This window comes from Anolis carolinensis, chromosome 2 (genome assembly GCF_035594765.1).
Source record: "Anolis carolinensis isolate JA03-04 chromosome 2, rAnoCar3.1.pri, whole genome shotgun sequence".
NCBI lineage: Eukaryota > Metazoa > Chordata > Lepidosauria > Squamata > Dactyloidae > Anolis > Anolis carolinensis.
In genome coordinates this window covers 28,664,046-28,677,420 of record NC_085842.1, presented here as the reverse complement: position 1 = coordinate 28,677,420, position 13,375 = coordinate 28,664,046, and the positions used below count along the sequence as shown (strand labels likewise).

Here is a 13,375-nt window from a genome sequence, read left to right as displayed (position 1 = left end):
CTGTGTGAGTGTGTGTGAGAGTATGTGTGTATACACACACAAACACACACCTTCATGTTGCTTGATGACTTCTGGTGACTCCCAGGAATTTCCTAGAAATTTCATAGGCAAGGAATACTCAGGCCCCTTCTCCCGGCCTTTAGGAATTGTGGGAGTTGAACTCCAAAACGCCTGGAGGGTCGAAGTTTGCAAAGGCCTGCCCTGTGTTCACCTCTCTGCTTTTCCAAGCTGCTCCCTCCCCTTCCGGAGAGTTGGAAACAAAAGCGAAAGCAGCAGAGCCAATAGCAGCCTCGGCTGCATCACAAGGGGAGAAAGCAGGTGTGTGTAGACGCTCAGGCACCTCTCCGCCGCATCGCCATGGCCTCGAGCCTCGCGGAAGACCTGGTGTGCCCCATCTGCCTGGCCCTCTTCCAGGACCCGCACATGCTGAGCTGCGGGCACAACTTCTGCCTGGCCTGCCTCCAGGGCTGCCTGCCCGCGGGGGCCGAGGGCGCGCCCTGCCCGGAGTGCCGCCTGCCCTTCCAGCTGCGGGGCTTGGTGCGCAACCGCGCCTTGGCCAACGTGGCCAGGAAGGTCCGCCGCTTCGGGCCCGAGCAGGGAATGGGGGCTCTGCCGGGGGAGGGGGACTTCTGCGAGGAGCACGACGAGCCCCTCAAGCTCTTCTGCCTCCGGGACCGCCTCCCCATCTGCGTGATCTGCCGGGATATGCCCCGGCACCGGGGGCACCGCTTCCTGCCCACCAAGGACGCCGTGCAACACGCCCAGGTGAGACCCACCCCCAGGGGCGCATCCTCCAGAAGGAATGCCCTTCCGAACCACTTCAGCGTCATCATTGGGTTGTTGTATGTTTTCCGGGCTGTATGGCTATATTCCAGAAGTACTCTCTCCTGACGTTTCGGCAACATCTATGGCAGGCATCCTCAGGTTGTGAGGTATATACCTCACAACCTCTGAGGATGCCAGCCATAGATGTGGGTGAAACGTCAGGGGAGAATACTTCTGGAACACGGCCATACAGCCCGGAAAACATAAAACAACCCTGTGATCCCGGCCATGGAAGCCTTCGACAACATCATCATTGTTATTCCTTTATTTCGTCACTTTTGGACTTGTCCGTTATGCAATTTTTTTTTACACGAAATAAATAAATAAATCATTATTATACTAGCTTGGGTATCCAGGAGCCCGCGGTGGCGCAGCGGATTAAACCGCTGAGCTGCTGAACTTGCTGACTGAAAGCTTGGTGGTTCGAATCCGGGGAGCAGGGTGAGCGCCCACTGTTAGCCCCAGCTTCTGCCAGCCTAGCAGTTCGTAAACATGCAAATGTGAGTAGATCAATAGGATCCGGTGGGAAGGTAACGGCGCTCCATGCAGTCACGCCGGCCACATGACCTTGGAGGTGTCTCCGGACAACACCGGCTCTTCGGCTAGAAATGGAGATGAGCACCAACCCCCAGAGTCAGACAGGACTAGACTTAAGGTCAGGGGAAAACCTTTACCTATCTTGTGTACCTAGCGTTGCCCGGGTTATTTGAAAAAGTTTTTTTTAATTGTACAAAATGCATAACGTTGTGAATTAACTACAACTCACATCATGCCAGGTTAACCCCGAGAAACCCCATCAGTTTGCTTAACATAAAAGCATCAGTATGCTGATGCTTTTATGTTAAACTGCTTTGAATCGCCTTCAAGGGAAATAAGGTAAAAGGTAAAGGTTTCCCCTGATGTTACGTCCAGTCGTGTCTGACTCTGGGGGTTGGTGCTCATCTCCATTTCTAAGTTGAAGAGCCGGCGTTGTCTGTAGACACCTCCACGGTCATGTGGCCGGCATGACTGCATGGAGCGCCATTACCTTCCCGCCGGAGCAGTACCTTTTGATCTACTCACATTGGCATGTTTTCGAACTTCTTGGTAGGCAGAAGCTGGAGCTAACAATGGGCGCTCACTCAGCTCCCAGGATTTGAACCTGGGACCTTTCGGTCTGCAAGTTCAGCAGCTCGGTGTTTTAACACACTTCGCCACCAGGGCAGAGATAAAGCAGGGTATAAGTAAATATAGGAGCCCCTGGTGGCTGAGCTGCTGGCCCAAAAGTCAGCGGTTCAAATCTGGGATGCAGAGTGAGCTCCCGCTGTTAGCCCCAGCTTTTTTGCCAACCTAGAAATGGAGATTAGCACTAACCCCCAGAGTTGGATATGACTAGGCTTAATGTCAGGGAAAAACCTTTACCTTATCTAAAATAACATATAACTGTGGATTAAACCATTAAAACTGTAAAAACTTTGGACATAGACATAAACATAAAATATTTAGACATTGCACCAATCCCGAGGGTGTCATTTAACTACTTCATTTTGCAATCACACACTGAATGCTTGCTTGAGTGGCCAAGTTTTGAGTTATTTTCTAAATGCCAGGAGGGAGGAGGCTCATCTAATTTTGCAGGAGAGAGAGTTCCACAGCCGATGGGCCACCACCGAGGTGGCCCTGTCTCTTGTCCCCACCAATTGCGCCTGCAGGGGCGGTGGGACTGAGAGCAGGGCCTCCCCAACCAATCTTAGTTCTCTAAATGGCTCATAGAGGGAGATACATTCGAACAGGTAAGCTGGACCGAAACTGTTTAAAGTTTTATAGACCAAAGCCAACATTTTGAATTGTGCTCGGTAGCAAGACTGGCAGCCAGTGGAGCTAACACAACAAGGGGTTGTATGCTCCCTATACGCCGCTTCAGTAAGATTACTTAGACTCTAATTCTCAGAAGCCCTACCTTCCATGGGCTTTGATCCCCAATAATTTGTGTTCTTCTGTCAATAGAAACTTTAAAAAATACATCTATTGTACAGAATTCTAGGTCCTTTGTTCTAATATCCCCTGTTTTTTGGTGTTCTTCAGAAGAAGGAATCTTTCATGTTTGGGTTTCTGTGGTCCTCAGGGAATACTGAAGCCGTATCGGAAGCTACTGAAGAAGTATCTGGCGTCTATCACTACAGATGAATCTCTGCAGGAAAAAGAAATTACAACGCTAGAGGTAAAAGTAGTTTTGGTTGTTTGTTTTTGGGTTTTTGTTTTGTTTTGTTTTCTCCAGACTTTGAACTGGGTTATAGGGCAGTGTAGACTCAGATAACCCAGTTCAAAACAGATACTGTGAGATTTTCTGATTTGATATTCTGGGTTATATGGCTGTGTGGAATGGTCCCCAGGGAAGCCAGAAAGTCCTTCCAGTGGCAGGCTAACACCTTTTTATTCAGACAGTCTTTTAAAGATAAAGGTGTTTAAGATCAATTCAGGGAGTGCTGTAGTTTTCACTTTAAATGTGTTTTAATGGTTTCCAACTGGGATTTTTAAATACTAATTATATTTAATTCCTATTTTAATGTTCATATATTTGTATATTTCTTAAATGGTTGTGCTGATGCTTTTATGTTTTGGTTGCAAGATGGTTTGATTCAAAAGAAGAGCCCCAATTAATCAATTAATTAATCAGTTTACTAATTCTGCTCCCCACTCTTTCAGTGCTGCATGTAGGCTGCAAGATATCCCTCCTGGTGTATTTGATGCTTTTTTTAACTATCAATATTAAAAATTGAACATGGTTTTTTTTCTGGTTTCAGAGTTTAACTAAAGATATCTTGAAGGACATTTCAAAAGGTTTCAAAGTTCTTCACCAGACTTTGCACAAAAAAGAAAAACAGTTTAAGGGGCTTGTGCAGTGGCTGAAGAAGGAAAACCTGCAAGAAATGGAACTTGCCTTGACTTCCTTGAAAGAGGACAGGGCTTTGCAAGCTGAGACTCTTGCCAACATCAAAGCAGCATTAGTCACTACAGATCACATTGCCTTTCTTAAGGTAGGCAAAAGCATACAGAGATTCCCCACATTCACTGGGTTAGGAGCACAGAACCCATGTAAAAGTAGGAAAAATATAAATGCTATTTTCTTTAACCTGAGAGAATATATCTCTCAGAATATCTAGTTTCTCCAGTGCAACTCTGTGGTCAACATCTGCACTTTTTGACATCTGCAGGAAGGTCCCAGAAGTGAATCTTGCAAATCCAGAGAGCCACTGTGTATAAATGCCATTTATATATGCTTATTTTTCCTGCCCTTCATCTTAGTGATCAAGGTGATATAGATACCCTCATTTAATTATATCTTCTCAATAGTTTTCTGAGATAGAATCCAAAGTGATCAGAAATCATGCTATAATCACTGATCCACTTAACTTTCTCATACCAAATATTGAATATCTGAGTGTCGAATTGTAAGCAATAAAGCTCTATTATTGACCATTATGAGGTGCTGTAGTTTGCAATAGTTTGCGTTTTTTTCCAACTTATTTTGACATACTGAATGGATTTTCTTTTTAATAATAATACTCGCAAATAATAATAGAGATAATACATTTTTTGGAATTAGAAGTGAGAAGTATATATATATATATATGACTACATTTCAGTCTCTTTTTTTGTCTAGGATTTCAAGAACCTGATGGACAAGTGAGTTTTTAAAATGTATTTCTGTAATTTGTCATTGTATAAATGCCTCTTTTTAAACCCTTTCTCTTTCTTGAAGTCCTGTAATGCCTATTTTAGGTATCTCTGTGGCCAGGTTTGCTTTAGTCTGTGGCCCCCTGTATCTATTATTATTATTATTGATATAGGTGCAGTGTGTTAAAATGCTGAGCTGCTGAACTTACAGACTGAAAGGTCACAGGTTTGAATACGGGGAGCGGAGTGAGCACCCACTGTTAGCTCCAGCTTCTGCCAACCTAGCAGTTTGAAAAAATGCAAATGTGAGTAGATCAATAGGTACCGCTCCGGCAGGAAGGTAACGGCGCTCCATGCAGTCATGCCGGCCACATGACCTTGGAGGTGTTTATGGACAACGCCAGCTCTTTGGCTTAGAAATTGAGATGAGCACCAACCCCCAGAGTTGGACACGACTGGACTTAACGTCAGGGGAAACCTTTACCTTTTTTTAGGCAATCACTTGTGGCTTACTATATTTGTCTTCCAAGAGTAGGTTCATAAGTGACCGTGGAGACCTACTCTGGATCTGCATGGTCTGTCACAATAGGTTTCCATGGGGAGGCGGTCCCAGAAAAGAGTTTGCCTTCTGCTCGGCACATTCTTCTCTTCTGCCCTCTATTTGTGCCTCCACAGCACTGTTGGCAACAGCTGACCTTGAGTCAGAATGCTCAGTTCCCAATTCTCAGTGTTTCTCAGTTTTTCTGCCACATTTTTAAGGTTAACTTTAAGCCCCTCTTTAAATCTCCTTTCCCCCCAGTTTGAACTCGTTGGTTCATTTTGTAGAGAGCAGAAAGCACAATTGCTGCCTCAGTGGCAGTCGCCCCTATGAGGCAACCATTTCACTGTCCAGGCATTCAAAAGGTCCAGAAATGGTGACATGGTGGATAGAGTAGATGGAATCATCCCCTTTTTAGGTTCTTTCCTGGCTAGACTGGGCCTAGGCTGTGGCGCAGGCTGGTGAGCAGCCAGCTGCAGCCAGCTGCAACAAATCACTCTGACCAAGAGGTCATGAGTTCGAGGCCAGCTCGGAGCCTGCGTTTGTCTCTGTCTTTGTTCTATGTTAAGGCATTGAATGTTTGCCTTATATGTGTAATGTGATCCGCCCTGAGTCCCCTTCGGGGTGAGAAGGGTGGAATATAAATACTGTAAATAAATAAATAAATAATAGACTCTGTTTTGTTACCATCCTACTCAGAGAGTGACACCAGAGGCATTCGAGGTGGTCAGCTTCTGGTCAAACGAAATTGAGTATAATGCCAAGTTTTTAACTTTGTGGTTTTTCTATATATTGTATAGTTCGCTTATGACACGATAAATAAAAAAAACTCAGAGAGTAGGATGGTTTCTTTTTTAAATAAGAGTTACGACACAGTATTCAAATTGACTTATGGATAAATTGACTCAGACTTTCTGGGTTGAAATTTTGTCTCAGATTTCCAGGTATATACCTGATTATATAGGAGAATACATTGCCCTGTTTGCTCTTTTTAACTTGATTTGAATGTTACCGGTTCTCAGGAGTATTTTGCTTTAATTTCTGAGAACTATTGCTAACCAGTTAACTTTTTAAAAGTAATCCTCTCTATCTTTTCAGAGTTCAGAAATACGCTCTAGGGGGAAAAGATGAAGGTGAAAGCAGTAGCGATGAGGAGGCGGCATCCAACAAAAATAGGGAATACTCTGACCAAGAAGAGGCAAGAAATGATGAAGAGGAAGGGGATGATGATGAGTTGGAACGGGATGGTGATGAGTTGGGAGGGGATGGTGATGAAGAGTACAAAACGGAAGAGTCTGAGGATGAGAAAGAGGAACAAGAGGACGAGCGGAAAGTGATATTGGTGGATTCAGTCCTTGAGGAATTTATGGATAACTTGGACTTTAAGGCTTGGAAGAAAATGTTGTTGAAGCATATCAAGAGGGATGAAGAGGAAGCAGAAACAACAGATGAAAATTCAAGTGACGAGGAAGAAGAAAATGAAACTCACACAGCGTCATGTGAGGTCTCCAGCTGATGAGTTCCTTTACTATAATCACTCGGTTAAGGAATCTTAAGAAGAAGGAGATACTTGGAACAAAAGGAATTCTATCATTGCCACAGTGAACAATGAGCTTCAACTTGCTTTACAAAAAAACTCCACTTTGAAAGTAAAACAAGTGGTGCCATGTGGTTACTTATAGTAATGGCACTTCATTGGTTGCTTCCCCACATCCCATTATTCTTCTGCTAAGTCTTAAATTGTTTTTATTATTACTGCAGAGCTACATAACATTTATTGTTATTTGCAATAAGAACAGATGAAACTGGGATCTTTGATCTTTGCTGTGAACTGTCTTTGGTCTTTGCTTGCCATTTGCTGCTCTGTCTGGCACTGCCTAAAGATACTGAGTCATTCTGTGACATCCAAATGGAGCACTGTACAAGGTTTTGTTTCTTTGTTTTTTGCAGTGTGTGAGACTATCATTCCCAGAATCCCCTAGTGGTCATTTTGGCTGTGGGATTCTGGAACGTGTAGTAAAAGTTTTCCCCTGTCTTTACAAGTTTCAATAAGTAAATAAATAGTTACTTGTCTTATTGTGTGTAAGTCTTATTCATTATTAAAGTTTGTGTTTTTTCCAAGGTTGTGATCTCTTTACTGTTTGCCTGTACTTAAAGAATAGTTTGGATGTGTTCACAAAGGTGATCTCTTTCAACCCTTTTTGATTCAAATCCGGGGAGCAGGGTAAGTTTCTGCTGTTAGCTTCAGCTTCTGCCAACCTAGCAGTTTGGAAACATGCAAATGTGAGAAGATTAATAGGTACCGCTCCAACGGGAAGATAATGGCGCTCCATGCAGTCATGCCGGCCATATGACCTTGGAGGTGTCTATGGACAATGCTGGCTCTTCAGCTTATAAATGGAGATGAGCAGCAACCTCCACAGTTAGACACAACCAGACTTAATGTCAGGAGAAACCTTTACCTATGACCTCCTGCAGTGCTCTGTTTTTAATAATCTTGTACTATCCAAGAATTCTTCATAACAATTACTCGAAATCTTCTCCCCCCCCCCCCCCCAGTTTGAACCCTTTGGTTCATTTCAAATAGGTTTTAATATGTGTATTTTGTAGAAAGTTTTTAGATGATTGTGTGTGTTTTAATGACATCGTTACGTGCCTCGAGCCACAAGGAGGGGCAGGAAACAAATAAAATTGTTATTATTAATTATTATTATTATTTCACCAACATAGGAGCAGCAGAGTGAGTTTTCTCTGTTGTTTATATGGCAGCCCTTCTGATATTTTGAAGATATAAAAATAAATGTGTTATGTTAGTCCTCCCTTCTCCAAGGCCCTCATCAGCATTTTCAAGCCTACAGGACCCTAAAACAGCACAAATGTGAGTAGATAATAGTACAGAATTGCACTGAACAATTCAAATATAATGCTTTTTTGTTACCACTCTGAACAAATTCTTTAAAACAATGAAGATCCAGGCCCCTACAGTTTTCCTTCCCTAACAAATAGAACTCAAAAATTGAGATACGTGCTTTCAAGAGAAAGCTCACCAAAAAAAAGACCAGAATGTAGGTACTATGGTTTTTTGTTGCTTCTATTCAAATCTGCCCTTGCCAACAAGCAGTGATTTCTTAGCCAGCAACAAAGTGTAATTTGAGGTCCTAAAAGGTTATTGGTATAGTTATGTGGTTGTGGCAAAAAGAGGATGTGGACCCCAAACTCTGGGCTCTATTGAAGTTTTCCTGCAGCCCTCACATTTCTAGCATCACGGGCCCCATTTACACTGCCATATAATTTGGTTTCAGACTGCTTGACTGTATGTCTACACTGCCATATAATGCAATTCAAGGCAGTTAAACTTCATTCTGAAATTGCATTATATAGCAGTGTAGATGGGGCCACACAGAGAAAGGCATTGAAAACAGTTCACATCAAGAGCTTCTATATCTTCTGTGTTTGCACTTTCTTCGTAACCTTGCGTATCTATTCTCTTTGAATGTCCAAACTATTCCAAATATCCAGCTGAAGTTTTTAAAGTTATTGCAGTGCTAGAATCTGGGGGACTTGAAACTCCATTTAGAGAAGGCAAAAATAAAGCTTTGCCATTTGGAATTTTAATACAGTACTTTAAAGTTGATTGTATCTGTGGATGCAAGAATCCATTGATACTTCCAGCTGTACTCACAATAGTTTCTATTCGCTTTTTGCAGCGTTCTTGCACCAACCTTATTTAATATCTTCACGAACGATCAGCCACAACCACCACTCACAAAGAGCTTTATATATGCTGATGACCTTGGCCTTACAACACAAGCAAAAGATTTTGAAACAGTTGAAAAGCAACTCACCAATGCCTTGAAAGATCTCTCCAGCTACTACAAGGAGAACCACCTGAAGCCTAATCCTTCCAAGACACAAGTGTGTGCTTTCCACCTACGTAACCACGAAGCCAACAGGAAACTGAAAGTTACTTGGGAAGGCCAAGAGCTCGAACACTGTTTCCATCCTAAATATCTTGGTGTCACCTTAGACCGAACACTAACATATAGGAAACACTGCATGAACACCAAGCACAAAGTAGCTGCACGCTACTTCCTGCGGAAACTGACTGGCAGCGCATGGGGTGCAGACCCACAAGTAATAAGAACATCAGCCCTGGCCTTGTCTTTCTCAACTGCTGAGTATGCCTGTCCTGTTTGGCGCAAGTCTGCCCATGCAAAGCAGGTGGACATAGCACTGAATGAAACATGCAGAATCATCACAGGATGCCTTAAACCTACACCTGTTGATAAACTCTACAAGTTAGCTGGCATTGCCCCTCCTGACGTGCGACGGGAAGTTGCTGCTAACGGTGAGAGAAAAAAGGTCGAACATTGTGAAAGCCACCCACTGCATGGCTATCACCCTCCTCCCACCAGACTCAAATCAAGGAAGGGCTTCATGAGAACCACCACTCCTCTTGATGTTCCTCCAGCAGCAACAAGGGTGTCTCTCTGGGCCGCTAAACCTGGCAATTCTAACTGGATGGCCCCCCAAGAGGGTCTTCCTCCAGGGGCAAACCTTCCTCCAGGGACAACTTGGAAGTCCCTGAACAGACTCAGAAGTGGAGTGGGCAGATCAAAAGACAACTTGGCAAGGTGGCACTACCTGGAGGAATCCTCCACCTTGTGTGACTGTGGAGCTGAACAAACAACTCAGCATATGTATGCTTGCCCACAATGCCCTGCCTCATGTATGGAGGAGGAGTTGTTTAAAGTTACAGACAATGCGGTTGCTGTTGCCCGCTTTTGGTCCAAAACTATTTAGTTGCTCGTGATTTCTTTTTTTTTTCTTTTTTCTTTTTTCCCCATTATTTGAAATGTATTTGTTGTACAATGCTTTTGACACGAAATAAATAAATTCACTTTTTGCACATAAAGAGGGAGAATTCCTCATTTTATCCCTTTGTTCTACTTTTCTGTGTGTACCACCCCTGCAATTGGCTGCACTCTTTCAGATCTACTAAATGGAATAGATTATGGTGTGACTGATTGATGGAACTAGAAAAAATCATTTCCACAATGTGTTTTGCAGTGTTCCTCTTTGTTTACAGTTACAGAGTTGCTCAGATGTTAACACTTCCATCATGGCATATGCAAAATAATCGCTATCCCTGCTAGCCAGGACCACGGGCTTTGCTGGTTAAGGCATCCAGTATTTATAAGGAAGGGCCTTGCACATGCACTGTGCTTGGTATTGGAAAATCTTAATTGAGAAGAAGAGCTCTGCATGGCTCAGATCCTTTTCTTAAGATTGATATGCACAGCTCTTCTTCCCAATCAAGACTAGGAGGCATTTGTGGAAAAAAAGGGGGGGGGCTTGCTGTTACGTAGGTGAGATTAATGAGATGGGGAGGTTTGTGAGTTTGAAAGGATTTTTTAAGTATGTTTATTATATTTTAATCTGTTTGTTTACCTTAATCCACACTGTATATTTCATTGGCGTTTTTTGTAACTTTTGTAATGTGTTTTTTTTTAAACTATGACCTAAGTGTGGGATTGTTAGCCGCCTTGAGTCTCCATAGGAAGAAAGGTGAAGTAGAAATAAAGTAAAAACATCAGTCAATAAATAAAGTATTCTAACACCAAACACTGTTTGTGGTACAAAACAAAACAGAGCTCCTCCCATGAACAAAAGCATCTAAAAGAAGTGACCAGTGTGTACAGGGCTTCTGCACATGCCTCTGCTAACAGGACAAAAAATAAGTGTGATGAGGTACTGAGGGTTAATTTGATGGTATTGGAGGAGGTGAGGATTATACGGACCTACAGAAACTGTTGGGACTCCAAAGCCAATGACTTCCTATTAACTATGCTGGTGATAGTTGATAGGAGTTGTAGTCCAGTGACAACTAGAGGACCACACATTTCCACAATTTCAATTACAGCTTTGCAACCAAAGAGTAGTACAGTACAGTACATATCCACAGTTTCATTTATCCGCGTCCCCCCAAAAAAAGTCCTCTGTAGATATTTTCCAGGCCTTCCAGCACAACTATGGTATTCCCAGGCCAGAAGTCCTTCATTTCAATACATTTAACAGTTTGTAACCCGCCATGTAGAGAGGCGGCTAAGAAATAATTTTTATTATTATTCTATATTATCTGAGGCTTTGTGTATCCATGCCAACTCCAGGAACATATCCTCCATAGACATGGGGCTTTACTTCAAATGTGAATTGAGAAATAACTGCCTATCATTGAAATGATAATGTGATCAGAGATGCGCCAATTCTATCTAGCAAAAGAATTTTGTATTTGCTTGTATGTGTAAACAGCATTTCTTTCTTTCTCTTGTTTAATGTCACAAACCAAGACTTTTAAAATAAGGACAGTCTGGGGCAATACTGTATTAATTACAGTGGTGTCACGGTTCTGACATAATCTGATTTAAAAGAAATCAGTGAGTGAAAGATAAATGTCTATTCTAAAAACTCAGGGAGGGGAATTTATGTGAACTCATGAACCACAATGATTCACTCCTGCTTTGGCAGAGTGTAGCAAAACACGCATCAGCTGATCTGCATGTGATCTGTGACCTAACACAGATGGTGGCAGACCTCTTGCCTCAGCGATTTTGAAAAATGCTAATGTTATGAGGCAACTGAAAAAGAGTAGATGCTAGCCAAGAACTGAAACTTATCTCAGTTCTTTGCTTCAGTTCCTCATCTGTCTGTCTTGATGATCATATTTGTTTGGAAATTTTGTATGTACTTAAAAAGGAAAACTCTGTGTCAGCTTTTCAATTCTACAGTTATAATACAGTTTGAAAAAATACCCAAGATAGTATAAAACAGATGAGCAACTACAAAGGTACTCCAGTTCTGGGATCGTAGGTCACTTCATCGTCTTGGGGCAATCAATGTACATTTCTAGCTGCAAATTTCCCAATTTTGTGTGCTTAGCTCTGGGCAAGAATCATAGTTTCTCCCTCATGGTGTTTGTGGAATGCACACATATTGGTAATTCCCTGCACCTGTGCAGCATTCCCGGAATTTTACAACAGCTGTATAGAGTTTGGCTATAGGACCACCCACCTTCCCCTGAAAGTATATAGCCTCAGGTGGGGATATAGCCCCTATTCCTTTTTTTGCCGCTGTAGCAGCGTTGAGGAACTTCTCCTTTGTTCATGGACAGTTGAGTTTTGCTTTCTCTTATTTGATATGCTATAAGAATGGTATATACTAGCTGTATATATATATATATATACTAGCTGTACCTGGCCACGCGTTGCTATGGCTTATGGGAATGCTTTGTTGGCCAGGTAGAATAGTAGTGAATAGCCTTGCAGCCTCAAAAGCCTGAATCCTGGCTGTACCCTGGTGCCATTGTGGCCGAGGGGGTTGCTAGGAGATGAAGTGGGCGGAGTCTAAAGGGGGCAGGGCCTACCCTTCTGACCAGCAACCAGGGTTGAAAACGGCTCTTCCTCGTTCTCTAATTTGGACTTTATTTTCCAGGTTTTTTTGTTTGAAAGACATAGATTGGATGACTATGTCTTTTGGGGCCAAATTTGGTGTGATTTGGTTCAGTGGTTTTGTTGTTTACTCAGTCTTACAAACATTCATTACATTTATATATATATACTAGCTGTGCCCGGCCGCGCGTTGCTGTGGCGAAGTCTGGTGGTCTGGGAAAAAAAGTATTGAGGAATTAGTGGTAGTTAAGGTCAAGGGTAAAGGTTTTCCCCAGAGATTAAGTCCAGTCGTGTCTTACTCTGGAGGTTGGTGCTCATCTCCATTTCTAAGCCGAAGAGCCGGCGTTGTCCGTAGACTCCTCCAAGGTCATGTGGGATGACTACATGGAGCGGCGTTACCTTCCCGCCGGAGCAGTACCTATTGATGCACTCACATTTGCATGTTTTCGAACTTCTGGGTTGGCAGAAGCTGGGGCTAACAGTGGGGGCTCTCTCCGCTCCCCCAATTCAAACCTGTGGCCTTTCGGTCCAGAAGTTCAGCAGCTCAGCGCTTTAACACGCTACGCCATCAGGGGATATTATTTCCTAAAGGTTGTGAATATACAATATTTCTGATTGGTTTTTGTTTGTTTGTTGGAGGCAAGTATGAATGCTGCAATTAGGAAAAATGATTAGGATGTAATGGCCTTGCAGCTTTAAAGCCTGGCTGTTTCCTCCCTGAGTGAATTTTTTGTTGGGAGGTGTTAGCTGGCCCTGATTGTTTCCTGTCTGGAATTCCCTTGTTTTCAGAGTGGTGTTGTTTGCGATATTTTATGTGCTTCTACTGTCTGTGGCCCTGAGAAAACAGGATTTGCCAGACTTTGATGATGGGAATACTTTGTTGGGAGGTGTTAGCTGGCCCTGATTG

The 13,375-nt window shown here is 42.9% G+C and overlaps 1 protein-coding gene across 1 annotated transcript; it reads left to right on the top strand.

The window, feature by feature from the left end:
* Window positions 1-260: 260 nt before the first annotated feature.
* LOC103281624 (nuclear factor 7, brain) lies at window positions 261-7,141 on the top strand. The gene is made up of 5 exons (XM_008123564.3): window positions 261-765; window positions 2,930-3,025; window positions 3,609-3,842; window positions 4,469-4,491; window positions 6,119-7,141. Exons 1-5 carry the CDS (start codon window positions 358-360, stop codon window positions 6,534-6,536), a joined length of 1,179 nt encoding a protein of 392 aa, XP_008121771.2. The 5' UTR covers window positions 261-357; the 3' UTR covers window positions 6,537-7,141.
* The last annotated feature ends 6,234 nt before the right edge of the window (window positions 7,142-13,375 follow it).

What these genes read in the sequence shown, in the direction of transcription:
- LOC103281624 (XM_008123564.3), top strand. Translation starts at nt 358, where the DNA reads ATGGCCTCGAGCCTCGCGGAAGACCTGGTGTGCCCCATCTGCCTGGCC. An exon ending in ATCACATTGCCTTTCTTAAG is followed by an intron (nt 3,843 to 4,468) that starts GTAGGCAAAAGC and finishes TTTTTTGTCTAG; the next exon opens with GATTTCAAGAACCTGATGGA. An exon ending in TTCAAGAACCTGATGGACAA is followed by an intron (nt 4,492 to 6,118) that starts GTGAGTTTTTAA and finishes CTATCTTTTCAG; the next exon opens with AGTTCAGAAATACGCTCTAG.